At 52.0% G+C, this 15,682-nt stretch overlaps 1 protein-coding gene across 1 annotated transcript; it reads right to left on the bottom strand.

The window, feature by feature from the left end:
• Window positions 1–14,072: 14,072 nt before the first annotated feature.
• On the bottom strand, window positions 14,073–15,059 carry LOC123170948 (uncharacterized). The gene is made up of 2 exons (XM_044588646.1): window positions 14,751–15,059; window positions 14,073–14,445 (listed from the first exon to the last, which is right to left on the bottom strand). The coding sequence occupies exons 1-2, from the start codon at window positions 15,057–15,059 to the stop codon at window positions 14,233–14,235; spliced, it is 522 nt and encodes a 173-aa protein (XP_044444581.1). The 3' UTR covers window positions 14,073–14,232.
• Window positions 15,060–15,682: the final 623 nt, after the last annotated feature.

Here is a 15,682-nt window from a genome sequence, read left to right on the forward strand (position 1 = left end):
AATTATTTTGAGCTATAAGACCCTAAAATTGAAACGCATTTCAAATGAACCTGAAATTGAAAAACCCTACAAATGAACTCTGAAAAGGTTGAAAGTTGGCATGGTATCATCATTTCACCCACATAGCATGTGCTAAAAAGTTGAGAGGGTCCCGGCAAAAGCTGGATGCACTTCGTGAACAAAATGGACAATCTCTTTCGAAGTATCAGGGTTTCGGAAGAAAACTCATCTGTTACAAAGGGATTTCATTTTCTTGAACTTATTTGAACTCCAGACTTTTTGTGTGTTCAAAATGCACCATTCAAAGCCACATCATCAATTTTCAACCCTTTCTGACTTCATTTGTTATTTTTCATGTAGTGACGGATTGTTTTGAGCTAAATGACCCTGAAATTGAAAAGCCCTACAAATGAGCTCTGAAAAGGTTGAAAGTTGGCATGGTATCATCATTTCACCCACATAGCATGTGCTAAAAAGTTGAGGGGGTTACGGCAAAAGCTGGATGCACTTCGTGAACAAAATGGACAATCTCTTTCGAAGTATCAGGGTTTCGGACGAAAACTCATCTGTTACAAAGGGATTTCATTTTCTTGAACTTATTGTGTGTTCAAAATGAACCATTCAAAGCAGAGACTGATTTTGAATGGTGCATATTCAACACACAAAAAGTCTGTAAAGATCGCCAACCCCAACATAAAAAAATGAGCATAGATGCGCCTATAGAGAGAATTCAACCTAAATTCATAATAAATTTCTATGAATTTCAAAGAAATTTACTCTGAATTTAGGTCAAATTCCCTGTATAAGGGCATCTATTTTCACTTTGAGAGGAGCTCAACAAGGCAGAGAGGGACGGACTTATAAACCGGTGTGAGCGCCCTTCGGTTGGCGAGGTGGGACTAAACTCTGACCGCAACGAGGACCAACCCTTTAGTCCCGGTTTGTGGCACAAACCGGGACTAATGGTCATGGGCCAGGGGCGAGGCGCATTGGTCTCGGTTCGTGCGTGGAACCGGGACCAAAAGGTCCAGACGAACCGGGAGCAATGGCCCACGTGGCCCGGCCGGACCCTGGGCTCACGAACCGGGATAGTTGCCTCCTTTGGTCCCGGTTCGTGAGCGAACCGGGATTAATGGTATTACGAGGGCCGAACCAATGCCCTGTTTTCTACTAGTGACACCATGGTGAAGATATAGTGATTCGATGACCTGCATTTCTAGGGGTCATCCCCGGCACAAGTACATTCATCGATCAAGGTTTCCCATCTCTTTCGATGCGCGACTCAAGGCGCTTTCAAAAACCATTATTGGTAATATTCGTGCGGGTGAAAGAGTGACAATATCGTTGCTCCAATCCAATTGCAGCCTCTTTAACGAAGTCTTTGGAATATTTCTTCAAGGAGATATTGATACCGCAAAGAAGGTGTTTTAAAGGAATTTCATTGTAATTCTTAGTCATAGGATTTATTTTGTGTTTTCTTGGATCTTAGGTCCAAGTCATTGTACCTGCAATTGTTATGAGTATAAATAAAGTTACATGTGTTCCTCAAAATAAAATAAATATACGTGACTTTGAATTACCTTAGCAGTTATAGATCTTTCAGCAGCGGCAGATGACGCTTGAACAGTACTCTTAATTCTCATAGGTTTGTTATAAGCAATGAGGATCTAGCTCCCTTGTTGACAACTACATCAATTGGGCAGCCCATATAATTTTGTATATGAAGTCAAATGAATACTCGTTATCCACAAGTTCAGTTGTCCGTCCTACTGTATCTGGAAAAGATCCATAGATTTGCACCCCAAATAAATCCTCTGATGAATGCCGTTGTAGTAAAGCCCACTCTGAAGCTTATCCCTACATGAAGTTTTTTTTCTCAAATACGCATAGCATGCACATCTTTCATTGATGGGAAAGACAAGGGTACAAGAAACCCTCTGCGGAGGGTGTTACACACCCATTCCACCGTTTACATATGCCTACGTTTCGCTAGACTCCCACCTATGTATTCACCCAAAGAAACTCTCTAAGTCCGACTTTAGGAGGCCCGCCATTCTCCAAGCTTTGCCTTCGTTAGAGACCCGTGCTAATAGCCTACCTAGGGATGGTGTTTCGCCATCAAACACGATCCCGTTGCGGTGTTTCTACAATTCCCACAAGGCAAGTATGATGATGGCCCTCACATCCTTCTCCTTCGTGCCATGTATCCGCTTGTTGATGATCCACTCCGGTAGGGTGTCATGTGTGGTTGGCTTCCATTGTGGCATCCCCAATACATGGCAGATCTGCATCCAGAAAGTCCGATATGGTTCATTGTCTCGGCGTCTTGGCTGCAAAACGGGCATGATTGTTGGTGCGGCAACCCCCTCCTTGCTAAGCGATCCGAAGTCCAGCACCTGTTGCGTACCGCTAGCCATGTGAATAAGCGGCATTGTAGGGGGGGGGATACTTCCACGTTGCCTCCGCGGTTGGGGCTATCTCTCTTCCCATGAACTTGGCGGCATACGCCGATCGGGCGGAGTAATGACCATCACGCTCCCAAGCCCACTTGATGGTGTCCAGTATCCCTTCTTGGAGCTGCACGCCCTGAACTCGTGTCCACAGGCTTATGAACTCCATGAGTGTTGGCGCGGCGTGTCAATGTCTGGTCCGATGGTAGCTGCCCACGTCCCGTTTTGCACTGCGTCCTTGACCAAAAGCTGCTTGCGGATTCGGCACGGTACCTTTGCATAAACCATGGGTGCAAGCTCCTCCACCCGGTATCCATCCATCAATCCATCTTCCCAGAAGAGAGAGCGTGTGCCATCTCCCAGCACCGTTCGCATTGCCGCATTGCATAGCTAGAGGGATGCCTTTGGTACTGATATCGTGAACTCGCTACAGGACTTGGTGTCGTCCACACGCACCAACCATGGCCAGCGGGCCTGCATTGCTACATTCATCCAAGCGAGGTCCGGGATCCCGAGGCCTCCGGCCCATTTGGGTGAGCATACTGTGTGCCAAGCCACCGCACAATTTCCTCCGTTCGCCTCCGCCTTGCCACACCAGAGAAAGCCACACAAAATCTTGTTAATTGCCGAGACTGTCTTTGCCGGGAGTTCCAGGGCTAGCATTGTGTGCACTGGCATTGCCGATAGGACAGATTGGATGAGGATCAACTTGTTTCTCTTTGGTAGGGTTGCAGCACGCCAAGTAGGGAGACAAGCAGCAATGTGATCCACTAGGCCTTGGAGCTGTGTGGCCGATTGCTTCCGGATGGTCAGTGGTAGTCCGAGATACCTCATCGGGAAGCCGCCCAGGGAGCAGCCCAGTACACTTATCACCTCCGCCATTTGTTCTTGTGTGCATCTGATTGGTAGGGCGGCACTCTTTGCTAGGTTTGCGTGGAGTCTAGAGGCTGTGGCAAACATGTCCTGTATCGCTGTGCACGTGGTGAGGTCCGTCAAGTGCGGTTTCAGGAAGATGATCACGTCTTCCGCAAATATCGACATACGATTCTTGAGTCCATTCGCCGCCAATGGTGTTAGGAGGCCAAGCTCGGATGCTCTATGAAGCAACCGCTGTAGTGGTTCCATGATTAAGATGAACATCATCGGTGAGAGCGGGTTCCCTTGCCTTAGGCCACATTGGTTGTAGATTGGTTTGCCGGGCACCCCGTTGAGCATGATTCTTGTTGAAGACGTTGCAAGTAATCCACAGATCCACCCAATCCACCGTGTGCCAAACCCCATGATGTGTAGTACCTCAATTAGGAACGGCCATTGGACGGAGTCAAAGGCTTTGGATATGTCAAGCTTCAGAAGCACCGTGTGGTCTCTCAGAGCATGTAGGCGCCGTGACGTGCCTTGCACAAGCATAAAATTGTCGTGCAAGTATCTCCCTTTCACAAAAGCACTCTGGTGCTTCCCCACTAGGTACGGTAGATCCCCGACAATCTTGTGGCCAGTACCTTGTCAAATAACTTGATCACACCATGCACTAAGCTGACTGGTCGGTAGTCTCGTAGTTCTTCCGCGCCATCCATCTTTGGCAGCAAAGACACTAGTGCTTTGTTAACTGCATGCATGCCGCGCATGTCGCCATGATAGAACGCATCCAGCGCCCGCATCAGGTCTGCCTTGATGATGTGCCAGCAGCAGGCATATAATCTGTTTGTAAACCCGTCCGGCCCCGACGCCTTGTCCGGTGGCAGGGCCTTGACCACCTTCTCCACTTCTTCCTCTGTAAACGGCAACTCCAGATGCGATAGATCTCGCCTCGGTAATCCTAGTTCCTCCATTCGTAACGATGCTTCCCTAGTGGAGGCCGAGCCCAGCAACCGGTCATAGAACCCATCCACTTCAGCAGCAATTTGATCATGGCCTGTTATCATCAGCCCATCCTTCTTGATGGAGGTAATCATGTTCCGGCGTTGCCGGTGTCTTGCGTATCGGTGAAAGAACTCAGTGTTGGCGTCCCCCTCCTTCAGCTGAAGCAGCCGGGATCGCTGCCTTGCTATGTTCCTTTCCAATGAGCACAGACCTAGAAGCTTCCTTTTGAGGGTCTTCCGGAGTTGAAGTTCCGCCGTTGTCAGTGCTCTGCTATCTGATGCTTGGTCTAGTCTATATATGAGCTCCATGGCCACGAGAATCTGCATCTTTATATTGCCTATCCATCTGGCGCTCCAGCCCTGTAGTCGTTTGGCCATTGCACGAAGCTTCTTTTCAAGGACGACGAAGGGGTTCCCAATAGATGGGATCAAGTGCCACGCCGTATGAACGGTCTCCATGAACCCCTCCGCGCGTGGCCAGAATGCCTCAAACCTGAAGTGGTGCCCCATGTGCATGTCCGTGTGAAGATCAATGAGCATCGAGCAGTGATCCGAAATAGATGTGCCCAGTGCGGAGAGGAAACAGGATGGGTGAAGGTCGTCCCAGCAGCTGGGTGTTGAACACGTGATCTATCTTCTCCAGGGTAGCATGTTGTCGCTCATTCGACCAAGTATATTTGCGGCCGCTGAGGTAAAGCTCCTTTAGTTCCAACCTGTTCAAAGTAGACCGGAAGTGGCCTATCATCCGCCTATTTATCGCAGTATTGTTCTTGTCACGCTCACTTGCCAGGAGGTTGAAGTCTCCCGCAAGCATCCATGACCCAGCATGTAGGTCTCGTATTTCCACTAGCTCGTCTAGGAATTCCACCTTCTCGTGATCTAGCTGTGGGCCATAAACACATGTAAGTCACCACTCTTGTGCTTCGCTAGGCTTGACCAGCGCCGTTAGTGTGTTTTGTGTGGTATGTGGGTTGCAAAGTGAGACAAGGAGTGCATCCCATGCAATGGCAATGCCCCTCGGGTGCCATCCGCCGGCATGTAATAGAAGTTCTCGAATCTATTTCCGAGGCAATGTCGAACAATATCCACCGTTACAAGTTCTAGCTTGGTCTCTTGTAGACAGACTACCGCCGGGTTCGCCGTTTGTACCACTTGACGTATTGCAGTCCTCCGTGCCGGTGAGTTTAACCCGCGCACGTTTCACACCAAGACTTTCAAAGGTTGTGCAGCCATGGGGGAGGCCTACACGTGTCCGCGCGCCCCTTGTGGCTAGGGGGCCGCCGCCACCGAGCCCGGCACCTCCTGCAAGGGCAGGACCGACGGCTCCCACCCGAAAAGAGCGAGAATTGTTGCGATGTGCGTGTCAGATAATGGGCTGGAGAAGAGATCAATGTAGGCTTGGAGCGCCGTGTCCCCTATCGTCTCCTCCTCGTGTGCAAGGCATAGTTTGCGCATGATTGCCTGCTATTGCTTGGATGCCACCAAGCCACGTCCGGCCCTCTTTGCAATGCGCACGCTGCGTCTGGGTGTGGTCGTCACGAGTTGCTACCGTTTTGTGGGTCGACGCTTGTGGTGGTCTCCGGCGGTTTTGAGATTAATGGAGTGATTGCCCTGGCCACATGCATGCAGAATTTTTCCAACTTTGCTTCAGAGGCTTTCCTCGATTGCGCTTTCGGAGACCCCACATTCCCACCAGTGGCTGCGCTCTGCACCATCGATCGCGCAGGCAATGCTGGCTCGAATCCATCACCTTGTGAGAGCGAGACCCAGAATGTGTCTTGCCCAGGCCCCGCCACTTGTGTTCGTACGTCAGAGAGCTCTTGCATGTGGGAATCAAACTCCTTGAGTTGGTTGAACTGCTCCACGACACTCACGTCCAGCATCTGCATGCGTTTCGGTCCCCCCTAGTCAAACGAGGCGACGTGGCCCATCGTCATTGGTTGCATGGGATCCGTCCCATCTTCCTCGGGCTGTGGAGCATTGGATTTCTCCGCATGCGCATGCCCACAGGAGTTTCCGGCCAATGAGCGATCCTGGGGATCCCCCGTCTCATCCTGCTGTCCTGTCCTTCCTGGCCTTGTCCTCATCTGCAACTCGAGCGAGCCAACCAGAATCCGGCATCCTGTCGGGGTGCGCGCCTCTGTTTGTTTCGCCCGGTCCCGCCACCGAGCAAGGGTGACCGATGGTGGCGATTCCACGTGACCACCCTGGCCCTGCTGATTCGGCTCGTGGCACGAGGCGCCAGAGGACACCGGTTGGGCAGCTCCAGAATGATCCACCAGGCTGTCCGCTTCCTCCACGCTCCGCTGCATGCCTTGCCTTTCCACGTGCTGGCTCGGGTTGGAGTCGTTGGTCTTATTGCGACCGTGGTCAAGGTCGGCCCGACCGCTCTGGCGCCGGTGGGACACCCCTGCTGATAGATCAGATCATCACATCGACTTTGATGATGCAATACCCCTTTAGTTTGAATCTGACCAACGACCGCGTTCGTTGCCGAGGCCGCCGACGGGGCTCCGGCCGCCGGCGGCGAGGCGGCATCTGCACATGAGCTCCACCCAGCTTTCCTGGCGCGTCGGTGGCCATGCTGATCCCCGCTTGCTCCGTCACGAGCCGGCCTGGAGGGGCCGCCGGCGGCCCGGCGGGCTGGCCGGCGGCGAGAGCTCTGGACCGTCGTCCTCATCCACCACTGGCTCCGCCAACTTCACGATCCACCACTGTGCCGCCTCATGTTCGGCTCCTCGATGTAGAGCCGCTGTTGAGTTGGGAGGCGCTCCGGCCGGTCAGTGCGCAGCCACACCTTGAAGCTTGACATGTCGTGCCGGCGAGCTGTGCTTTCCACCACGCCCACGACCAAGCCTAGCCCACGGAGCATCGAATTTGCCGTCCGCCTTGTCCACGCGTGCGCTGGCATGCCCACCAGTGCCAGGGGCACCAGGAACGGGAGCGAGACTCGGTAGCCTGCGCTTGGCGTAGCCATGGCCGCAGAGACAGGGAGAAGCCGGCCGGGGAGGACGGGGACAGGCCACCCTGGCGACTTTTTGTAGGGGCAAGCTTCATGTAGGGAGAAGCCGCCCGACATGAAGCATGCCCCTACAAAAGGTCAAAGTGTTCCCAACAGACCGCTGAGAACGCTAATGTTCTACCTGGGAAGAGAAATGGCACCGCATGAGAAGGCGAAGTCGGTAGTGGCGTAGGCCGCAGGGGCGATGACCGGAGCAGGGTAGGCCATGATGGCACTAGGAGGGGCGGTGCAGGCTGTGCGGTGGGGGCACATCGATACGGAAGGGACGGTAGGGAACGCCACCACACAGCCGGGCGGTTAGAGCATCTCGAACAGTTGCCCAACGCGCGGCGTGTTAAAAACCAGTTTGCAGCGCGACGATCGCCTGGTTTGGCGCGGCGGGCAGTGCTTGCTTCAGCAGCCGCGGTAAAATGAAGCGCGCGTGCGTAGCTCCAGCAGCGTGCAAAAATGAGCACGCGTGCATAGATATTTGTCACCATATATAGTTCAAAGCATAGATAAAAAACGATACAAATATATTTTACATAGTTCATAGCATAGATAAAAAATGATACAAATATATTTTCCATAGTTCATAGCATAGATAGATAAAAAAACTACGGTGCAACTACATAATTAAACTACGGTGCAACTAGAACTACTCCGAGTCGTCCTCATCATCACCCTCGCTGGTGTTGTCCGACGTAGAGATCCACACGTCCTCCCAACGTTCATCGTCGGACGTGAAGAACGACTTCCCACCGGCGTTGACGAGATCGCACTGTGATATGGCCAGTGCCTTCCGCCGACGCCGGTCCACCCGCTCCGCGCGGCGCTTTGCCGTCCTCTCCGCCCAGAAGGCGCGCTCGTTGGTGACGTCCTCCGGGTGGCGCCGGCGCCACTCCGCCATGGCTCGATCTTCCTCCTCGGCGATGAGGAGGTGGCGCTGTCGTCGACGGTGCTCCGCACGGTGCAGGTCCGTGATAAGACGAGGAGGAGGGGCGACGGCCTGCGCCTGCTCAAGCGTGTAGCCGTCGCGGAGGTTCATCTGCGAGCGAGGCCTCTCTAGGCGCCACGCCGCCTCGTCGTACGCGCGGGCGGCCTCGTGCGGGGTCTTGAATGTGCCGAGGCCGAGGCGGACGTCGCCGGACCGGATCTCAGCCTAGTACGCGCCGGAGGGGCACTCGCGGACGCTGCGGTAGCCTGAAGATGACCGGTGGTGCGGCGGCATGGTGGTGGCAGGGCGCTGAAGCGGCGAGAAAGCAGAGGAAGCGGCGAGAAAGCAGTGGAAGCGGCGAGGAGACGGGGGAAACGCGCGCGTGCAGTGTGGCACCGCGTGGCGAGCGCCGCTATTTATAAGCGCGCCGGAAGCGGTGCACCAAATCTACCGCGCGACCGACAACTTTCTCCCGCGTGCGTGCAAACGTTTACCGCGTGTGCTTGTTTCCCGCCTCCGCTGAAGCAGCGAAAACTTCCCGTGCGCGTTAAATGGGCATTTTACCATGCGCGCGCGTCGTTTGGCGTGGCTGTTGGAGATGCTCTTAGGGCATGTACATTACATCAGACGGCAGCTGTCTGTAATCTGTGTCCACGTCATATAAAGATAGAGCTATAGACATATCCTACAATGGGGTGTCTTTTCCACTGTCTGCTAGCAAAGTCGCCGTTGGATGGGCACTAAAATAACTATTTATTAACACTAATTACATGTAGTCTCTGCTCGGATTTACTGCTTGTTCGGCACAGCATAATCTTAGTCTTCTTTCCTCCGTACTATACTCTTCCTCCGCTGTTGAATCTTCTGATTGTTACAGTTTTTCTTTGCCAATTCTTAGCAACATGCAGTAATTAATTACCCTACCAACGACCTAAACATTTCCTCGCGTCCCTCGCGTCCCTCGCGTCGCCATCTCTGGCGGCGGCGGGGAACCCCAGCAACCAGCCGCCACAACCCCTTCCCAACCCCTCAACCACCTCGCCGCCACCGGAGGAGCGGCCGGCGAAGCCCGCGCCGGCTCCCAGGATGGTGGCGGCGGGGCGCCTCCTCCGGCCGCGGCCTCCCTGCCGTCACGCCCGTCCGCCGGCCTCTGTGCCCTCCGACGGCTGATCCGCCCTCCGCCGGCGCGTCTCTGGCGGCGACCTTCTCCCCACCCCGCCCGACCTCGCCTTGCTCCCTTCCCCGTCCGATTTCCACGCCAGATCTCGGCCCGGCGAGGTCTGTCCTGTTGCCGGCGCGTCTTTCTTGCTGGCGCTGGACCCGGGGTTGGGGCTGATGTCCTCCTCGGCTGGCCTTGGGGCTACCCTTGTGGCGCCGCGACGACTTCCCCGATCTGCGGCCATGACTACAAGGATCTGACACCGGGATGGCGCGAGGTGTCGATGGCGGCTGTAGGGTCGTTGCGCTGGGCATGTGGGGCTGCGGCGATGTGCTGGCCTTCCGCGTGTGCCAGCCGAACGGCGACGCTACGTGTTTCGGTTGGTGGTGCTGATCTAGATCAGATCAGTCAGATGGTGGTGTTCGTAGATTGTTCTCCAGAGACTTCCTACGGATCCACGACTGCGCAGGTCATCGAAAAGAGTTCGGGAGGTTTTATCTCTTGATCTGGTTGATGACTTCAGTGGTGTGATACAAATTATGGATGATGACTTGACGCAGAGGGTAAGTTGTGGAGTGGCGGCGGTCCAATTGTAGCTGCTGGGATTGCGGACAAGCGGTGGCGACAACACTTTTGTGACTTGGATGGTGGTGCTGCACGCACCAGGTCTCGAGCTCCGGGGCGAAAGCCTAGGTCAGACCCGAGTGGTTACACCTGGCAATGGCGATGTTTTTATGTCGTTACCTTGTTGGAGGCATTGCTCGGTGATTCTGGCCTTTGTGGTTAGATTCGGTGACGGCGGCGCTTGAGTGTCGCTTCCTTCGTGAAGGCGTTACTGTCGAAGTTCCTCGTCATCATGTGGTGCCAATGGTTGGTGCGAATATGGTCTCAGTTGTAGTTTGTCGATCACTGATCTGATCGTTTTTTTCCTCCTTTTTTCTCGTCCGCACATAGCTTTTGGTCTTATGACTTTGCTAGTTGCGGGTATGTTTCCACGTGAGTGTGTTGGGTTAGCTTTGTGCATCCTAGTTATGCAGAGGCCGGGTGTGTGCTCATTGTGTTATGTATCCTCTTGATGCTTCATTTTGAGCCAATAAAGTCCACCCTTTATCGAAAAAAAACTAAAACTCAGCCTCCATCAATCAAGTTACGGGGCAACAAAATTCTGAAATCAATGCATGTAGGCATGTAGCTACCATTGATGGGAGCAAGTATAGACGGAGTCTGCATGATGATGAATTGAAGACGTTTTTCACGGGAAGAACAGAAGCAGCAGCGGCAGCTGAGTTTGACGGGAAGAAACGAAGAATATCGCTGTTCACGAGGACAATGAGATATATGGGGCTGCCGCTCGCCAAGATTCACGAGCACAGAAGACAGGCCCACTATGGCTTCCGAAAAGAAGGCAGTTAGAGATTTACCGACGCCCATCCATACAACGGCAAAAGAGGCGTCGATAGCCAGCGAGTTTCAAGCGAAGCGCCCGTCTGCAGATTTACCGACGGCCTCCCCTTTTTACCTTATTCTCTCTCCTTCACATCATCTAAAATCCTAACTGCCAGCCCTTATAGACAACTGACTGTACACCGTTATACATGCTCTTGGGCATTGGTGCAAAGTGCTTGTGCCCAGCAGCGAGGCTCTCCAGAGTCCGGGCGCACTACGACGGGGAGAGGATGGCGGCGTGACCGAGGTTCTCGTCGTCTTCCTCGATGGGAATACGCGAGTGGACAGACATGGGCGCATGGGGTGGTGCTGGATCTCGCCTCGGAGGCGATGACGGCGACGTCCGAACTGCGATATCAGGGATTACACGAGATAGTTAGGGAAGGAGAGATCGGAATGGGAGAAATTAAGGATGATACGATGGGGATTGTGCACGCGGCAGAAAATTTCATCCGCTCGGGAGGGAAAATGCTACGTGCACGCGCAGCATCCGGTTAGATCAATCCGATCCATGAGAGCTAATTAAGTGGGGTAATGTAGTAATCAGATCGGGTACACTTGACGGGCGGTCATAAGAAATAAAAATATAAAATGCTCGCTCTTTTAATAGTTATTGGATTGGATAAAAGTCATAAAACAAATGTTGGATACACTTGACGGGTGGTCTTAAAAAAATGTTTGCTCTTTTAATAGTTTTTGGGTAAACAAAGGTTTGTTCTACTGAGATGAGAACAATTCCGATCGGGATCAATCAAATACCCTCACTAACGAATACATATCATATCCCATCTCATTTGTCTCCCCCTCTTCCCTAGAGCCGACCCCCTTTCCTCTCTCAGAGCATCTACAGTCGGACGCCTCAAAATCGCTTCAAACACCCGGGCAGATGGTCTGATCACTGACTGGTCACAAAAATTCTACCTAGACAGGCACCTCATACGTCTGGGTTGACCGGCACCCCTCATATCCAGCCTAAATATGGCGCGGATATGGGGGCGTCTGGGCCCGTCTGCCAACCCCGCTAGAAGTCGTAGTTGTCCCACCTGCAGCCACCGAAGGTCCTTCCTCTCTCGTCGGTGCACCCAAATTTTAGTCACACATCACTGCGCGAGGAGGCAGATCGGCTTAAATAGCGGTGCCGGCGGATGGTGGCAATCTTCTCTGTTATTGCATAGGTCAATCAATTCTCGCTGTGTGGACGCGATAACTTGACACAAGATTGCATCTCATCAACTGATGATTGTTCATCGAGTATGAAGTTTGTCTTGTATACGTTGATACCCCTACTACAATGACATTAGATTTTATTTTGTTCATCGAGTTGTATCGCGACATTGTGATTCAAAAAAAGCAATACTGACATGAATGTTTCTCTCATAGAGGAGATAGACCCTAACTATGAATCTTCTATGTGATAAGCATAGAAGATTTATAGTGATAGTCTATCTTTTTAAGAAGGATTCAATGACGTCAAAAGCTTATCGCTTACGACCCGACTATTTAAGTCGGTCGACTAGCTCGTTTCACAGCGAGGTGGGGCTAATAAGGATGTGTAAATCTTAAGTATGAGCAAGTTTTGGTGTGTGTTGACAGCCCCGCCGGCCTAAGACGGACATGATGATCGTTGTGCATGGCCCCGGCCCGCTTGTAATAGCTATTTTGGAAATAAGGTGTGTGGTTGCAAATGGTAAAATTTCAGACCCGTCCAGTAACTACCTGCGGACATTTAGGGGTCCAAATTTGCAGGTTGCGGGTGTAGATGCTCTCATACACATGGACAATGGCAACTCCCGCCAACCTGGTGGAGCCCTGTGCGCAACTGCTCCTGTTACTGTGCTGGTCTCAATCATGCGACGACGCTCTGCTCTGAGACTAGTCACAGTGGGGAGTAACTTATAGTAGTAACATGCATATGTTACTAGTCTATGTTACTACCTCCACAATGGGTAGTAACATACTCCCTCCTTTCCGGTTTATAAGGTTTATCTCAATTTTTTTGTTTTTTCAATTTAGAGGGCTCATCTCCATCTCTTTTTTAGTTTTCAATGCGCATTAAATCTTCGCATGCAAGAATTAAAGAGGAACACACCAATGCATGTAATGTTCCTACTCATCTAGTGGCCAAGCATGCATGCACTGCAATTAATCCAAATTAATGCATGAGTTTAATTGGGGTAGTTTTGTAAAGTACGAGATACATTCCTCCACTCACAAAATGCCTTGGTTGATGAGATTTGAGATTTGAGCCTTATAAACCGGAAAGGAGGGAGTATGTGTTGTGTCATGCATCACTTTATTTATTAGGTTGTAGACTCATCTTTTCTTGATATGTGTGATGTTACAGTAACTACTCCCTCCTTTCCGGTTTATAAGGCTCAATTCAAAAATCTCACCAACGAAGGTAGATCGTGAGTGGTGAAATACTTTTTGTAGTTTGCAAAAGCACTCAATTAATGCTCTTGTTTTCCTCAAAAAAATATGCTTACCAATGCATTAATTGCAATGCATGCATACATAAATTACATGCATTGGTCAATTTTCTCTTAATACTTGCATGGAATGATTTAATGCACCTTGGAATCTGAACATGAAAAAACTAAAATTTTAAGATAAGCCCTATAAACCGGAAAGGAGGGAGTAGATATGTTACCACATGCCTCTCTTTCTTCATTAATTACATGCTACATCATCTATTTTGCCTAGATAAGTGTAATGTTATCACCCACTTTCATCACTGTGGCTAGTCTGAGCGTTGGCTCATGGTCTCGGGATTCACCAGCGCACACGCCCTACCGGCCGTCTCTTCAGTACCAGCGCCTGCACGGTCGATCTTGTCCACCTCCGACGGCGGGGTGAACACGAGAGACGAAATTGAGCCGGCGTGTCTCCTCCGTTCGCCGCTGCTATACGCGGTCGTGTTGCCCAGTATTTATGACGTTATTGCGGCGGAGCTCGTCGTGACTTGAGAAATATAAATGGCAGCACTTTCCTAAAAGAAACAAATATCCAAATTGTGACACTATTCGCAAAAAGAAAAACAAATTTTCACACATGCATGTTTACTCCAAAAACATATCATTGCGAATGTGTGCGTGCTGGTCATCCGGCGCGACCAGCGCTGGACCGTACAATCTGGCACGCCGTCCCGCGCGTGCCATGGCGATGGCCATGCAACCTGACGTTGCTTGGACATGAGAGCTGCTGTCACGCTGTAGGCCGCTCCTATTTAGTTTGGGGGCTTTCGTGGCCCGCGCAGACGTCCCGTCCGAGGGAACATCGCTCCGTAGCGCAGCAAGAACCCTCCGCGAAACACGTGCACCGGCAGCCGGAGATCCTTGATCTTGCTCTCCAACCTCTCGACCAACTTTTCGTCAAACAAGCTATGGGCGTGACAGCCGCCGGCGTCGAGTACCCGGAGGCGTGGGCAGTGGCCGACGAGAGCGGCCAATGAGGCTAGCTCGACCAGGCCGCTTGACAACACGAGCTGCTCCAGCATAGGGAGCTTCTTCGCCACCAGCACGACAAAGTTCTCGCCGGGCATGTCGTACCGGCACGTCACGTGGAGGCTCCGCAACGATGGCGCCCTGCAGTTGCTGATCGGTTATGAATCATGATATTACTGAGATTCAGGAGAGGCGCGTGTACGTGAGACGAGATCGATAGACCGCCCGATGCGTACGTGCCTACCTGCGGGCGAGGAAGGGCAGGAAATTGTCGTCGACGCGCCATCGCCCGCCACCCGCTGGTGCAGTGGCGGTGCCAGAAATGTTGTCTTGTGTAGTCAATTTAAAACTGTGTAGTCAAATATATGAATTTATACAATTTGTTTCAATATTTCTGCACCTATATGCTAGTTTTATCAAAAAGTTGGGTAGTCAATTGACTACCCAGCTTGTACGTGGCTTCGCCACTGCGCTGGTGGGTCTTTATCCATGTCTTCGGCGGCGGCGAGGTCGATGTGCCGCCACAGCAGCGGCTCGTCGAGGGCCAGCCGCCGCCATGAGGCGCACGCGCGACCCGTGCCGCGGAGGACCTCGGCTTGCGGGACGAGGCTCAGGATGACCCACAGGACGTCGGAGGGCAGCGCCGCCCAGTCCCTCAACTCCACCTCCCAAGGAAGACCATGCGCATGCACGTCCTTCCTGCGGCGGCGGGACGGCGGGTCGGATGCTGGCGCTCTAGCTCTACGCCTCGACCTTATTCCCATCTCGTCTGGTTAGGTTTGTTTCTCCGCCCAGATCGAGCCGCAGTCGGCCTGCGTGCCTGCCGCCAAATATATTGTAGATGGAAATAAGTACGGAGAAGGGCAAAAAAGGCATGGAAATCTCATTGCCCTCAAGTTATCCTGACCATCCAACCATCCCATCCCAGGTGTACTTACGTTTGCATCAAGAGGAGTGACACCACGCATGAAACAATTCTAACCAACCTGAATCACACGATCCACGTTTGACCTTGCATGGTCGTTGCTATCGTGTAAGAAGAACATTTGTGTCCTTCCATCTTCTGTGTTCAACTTCTTGTAATTTCCTCCAATACAAGATTTTAAATTGTGGATTAATTCGTTCCTATCTTCAAATTCTAGCATATTCATGTAGACACGGAGAAAATGAGGTCTTTTGATGTGTTGTAAGCGCATCTCCAATGCCAACCCTCAAATCGGGCATGAATGCGGGAGCTAGTCATCCAACCGCATCTCCTAAACGTCTGTCCACGTCCGATCAATTTAAAATTCAAATGCATAGCACCCGATCACAATCAACGCATCGTTGACATTGATGGATGCCGGTGCCTGCCGAGCTGCTGGGCGGCGTGGAAACAGGGCGGCTT

Source organism: Triticum aestivum, chromosome 7D, assembly GCF_018294505.1.
Source record: "Triticum aestivum cultivar Chinese Spring chromosome 7D, IWGSC CS RefSeq v2.1, whole genome shotgun sequence".
Lineage (NCBI taxonomy): Eukaryota > Viridiplantae > Streptophyta > Magnoliopsida > Poales > Poaceae > Triticum > Triticum aestivum.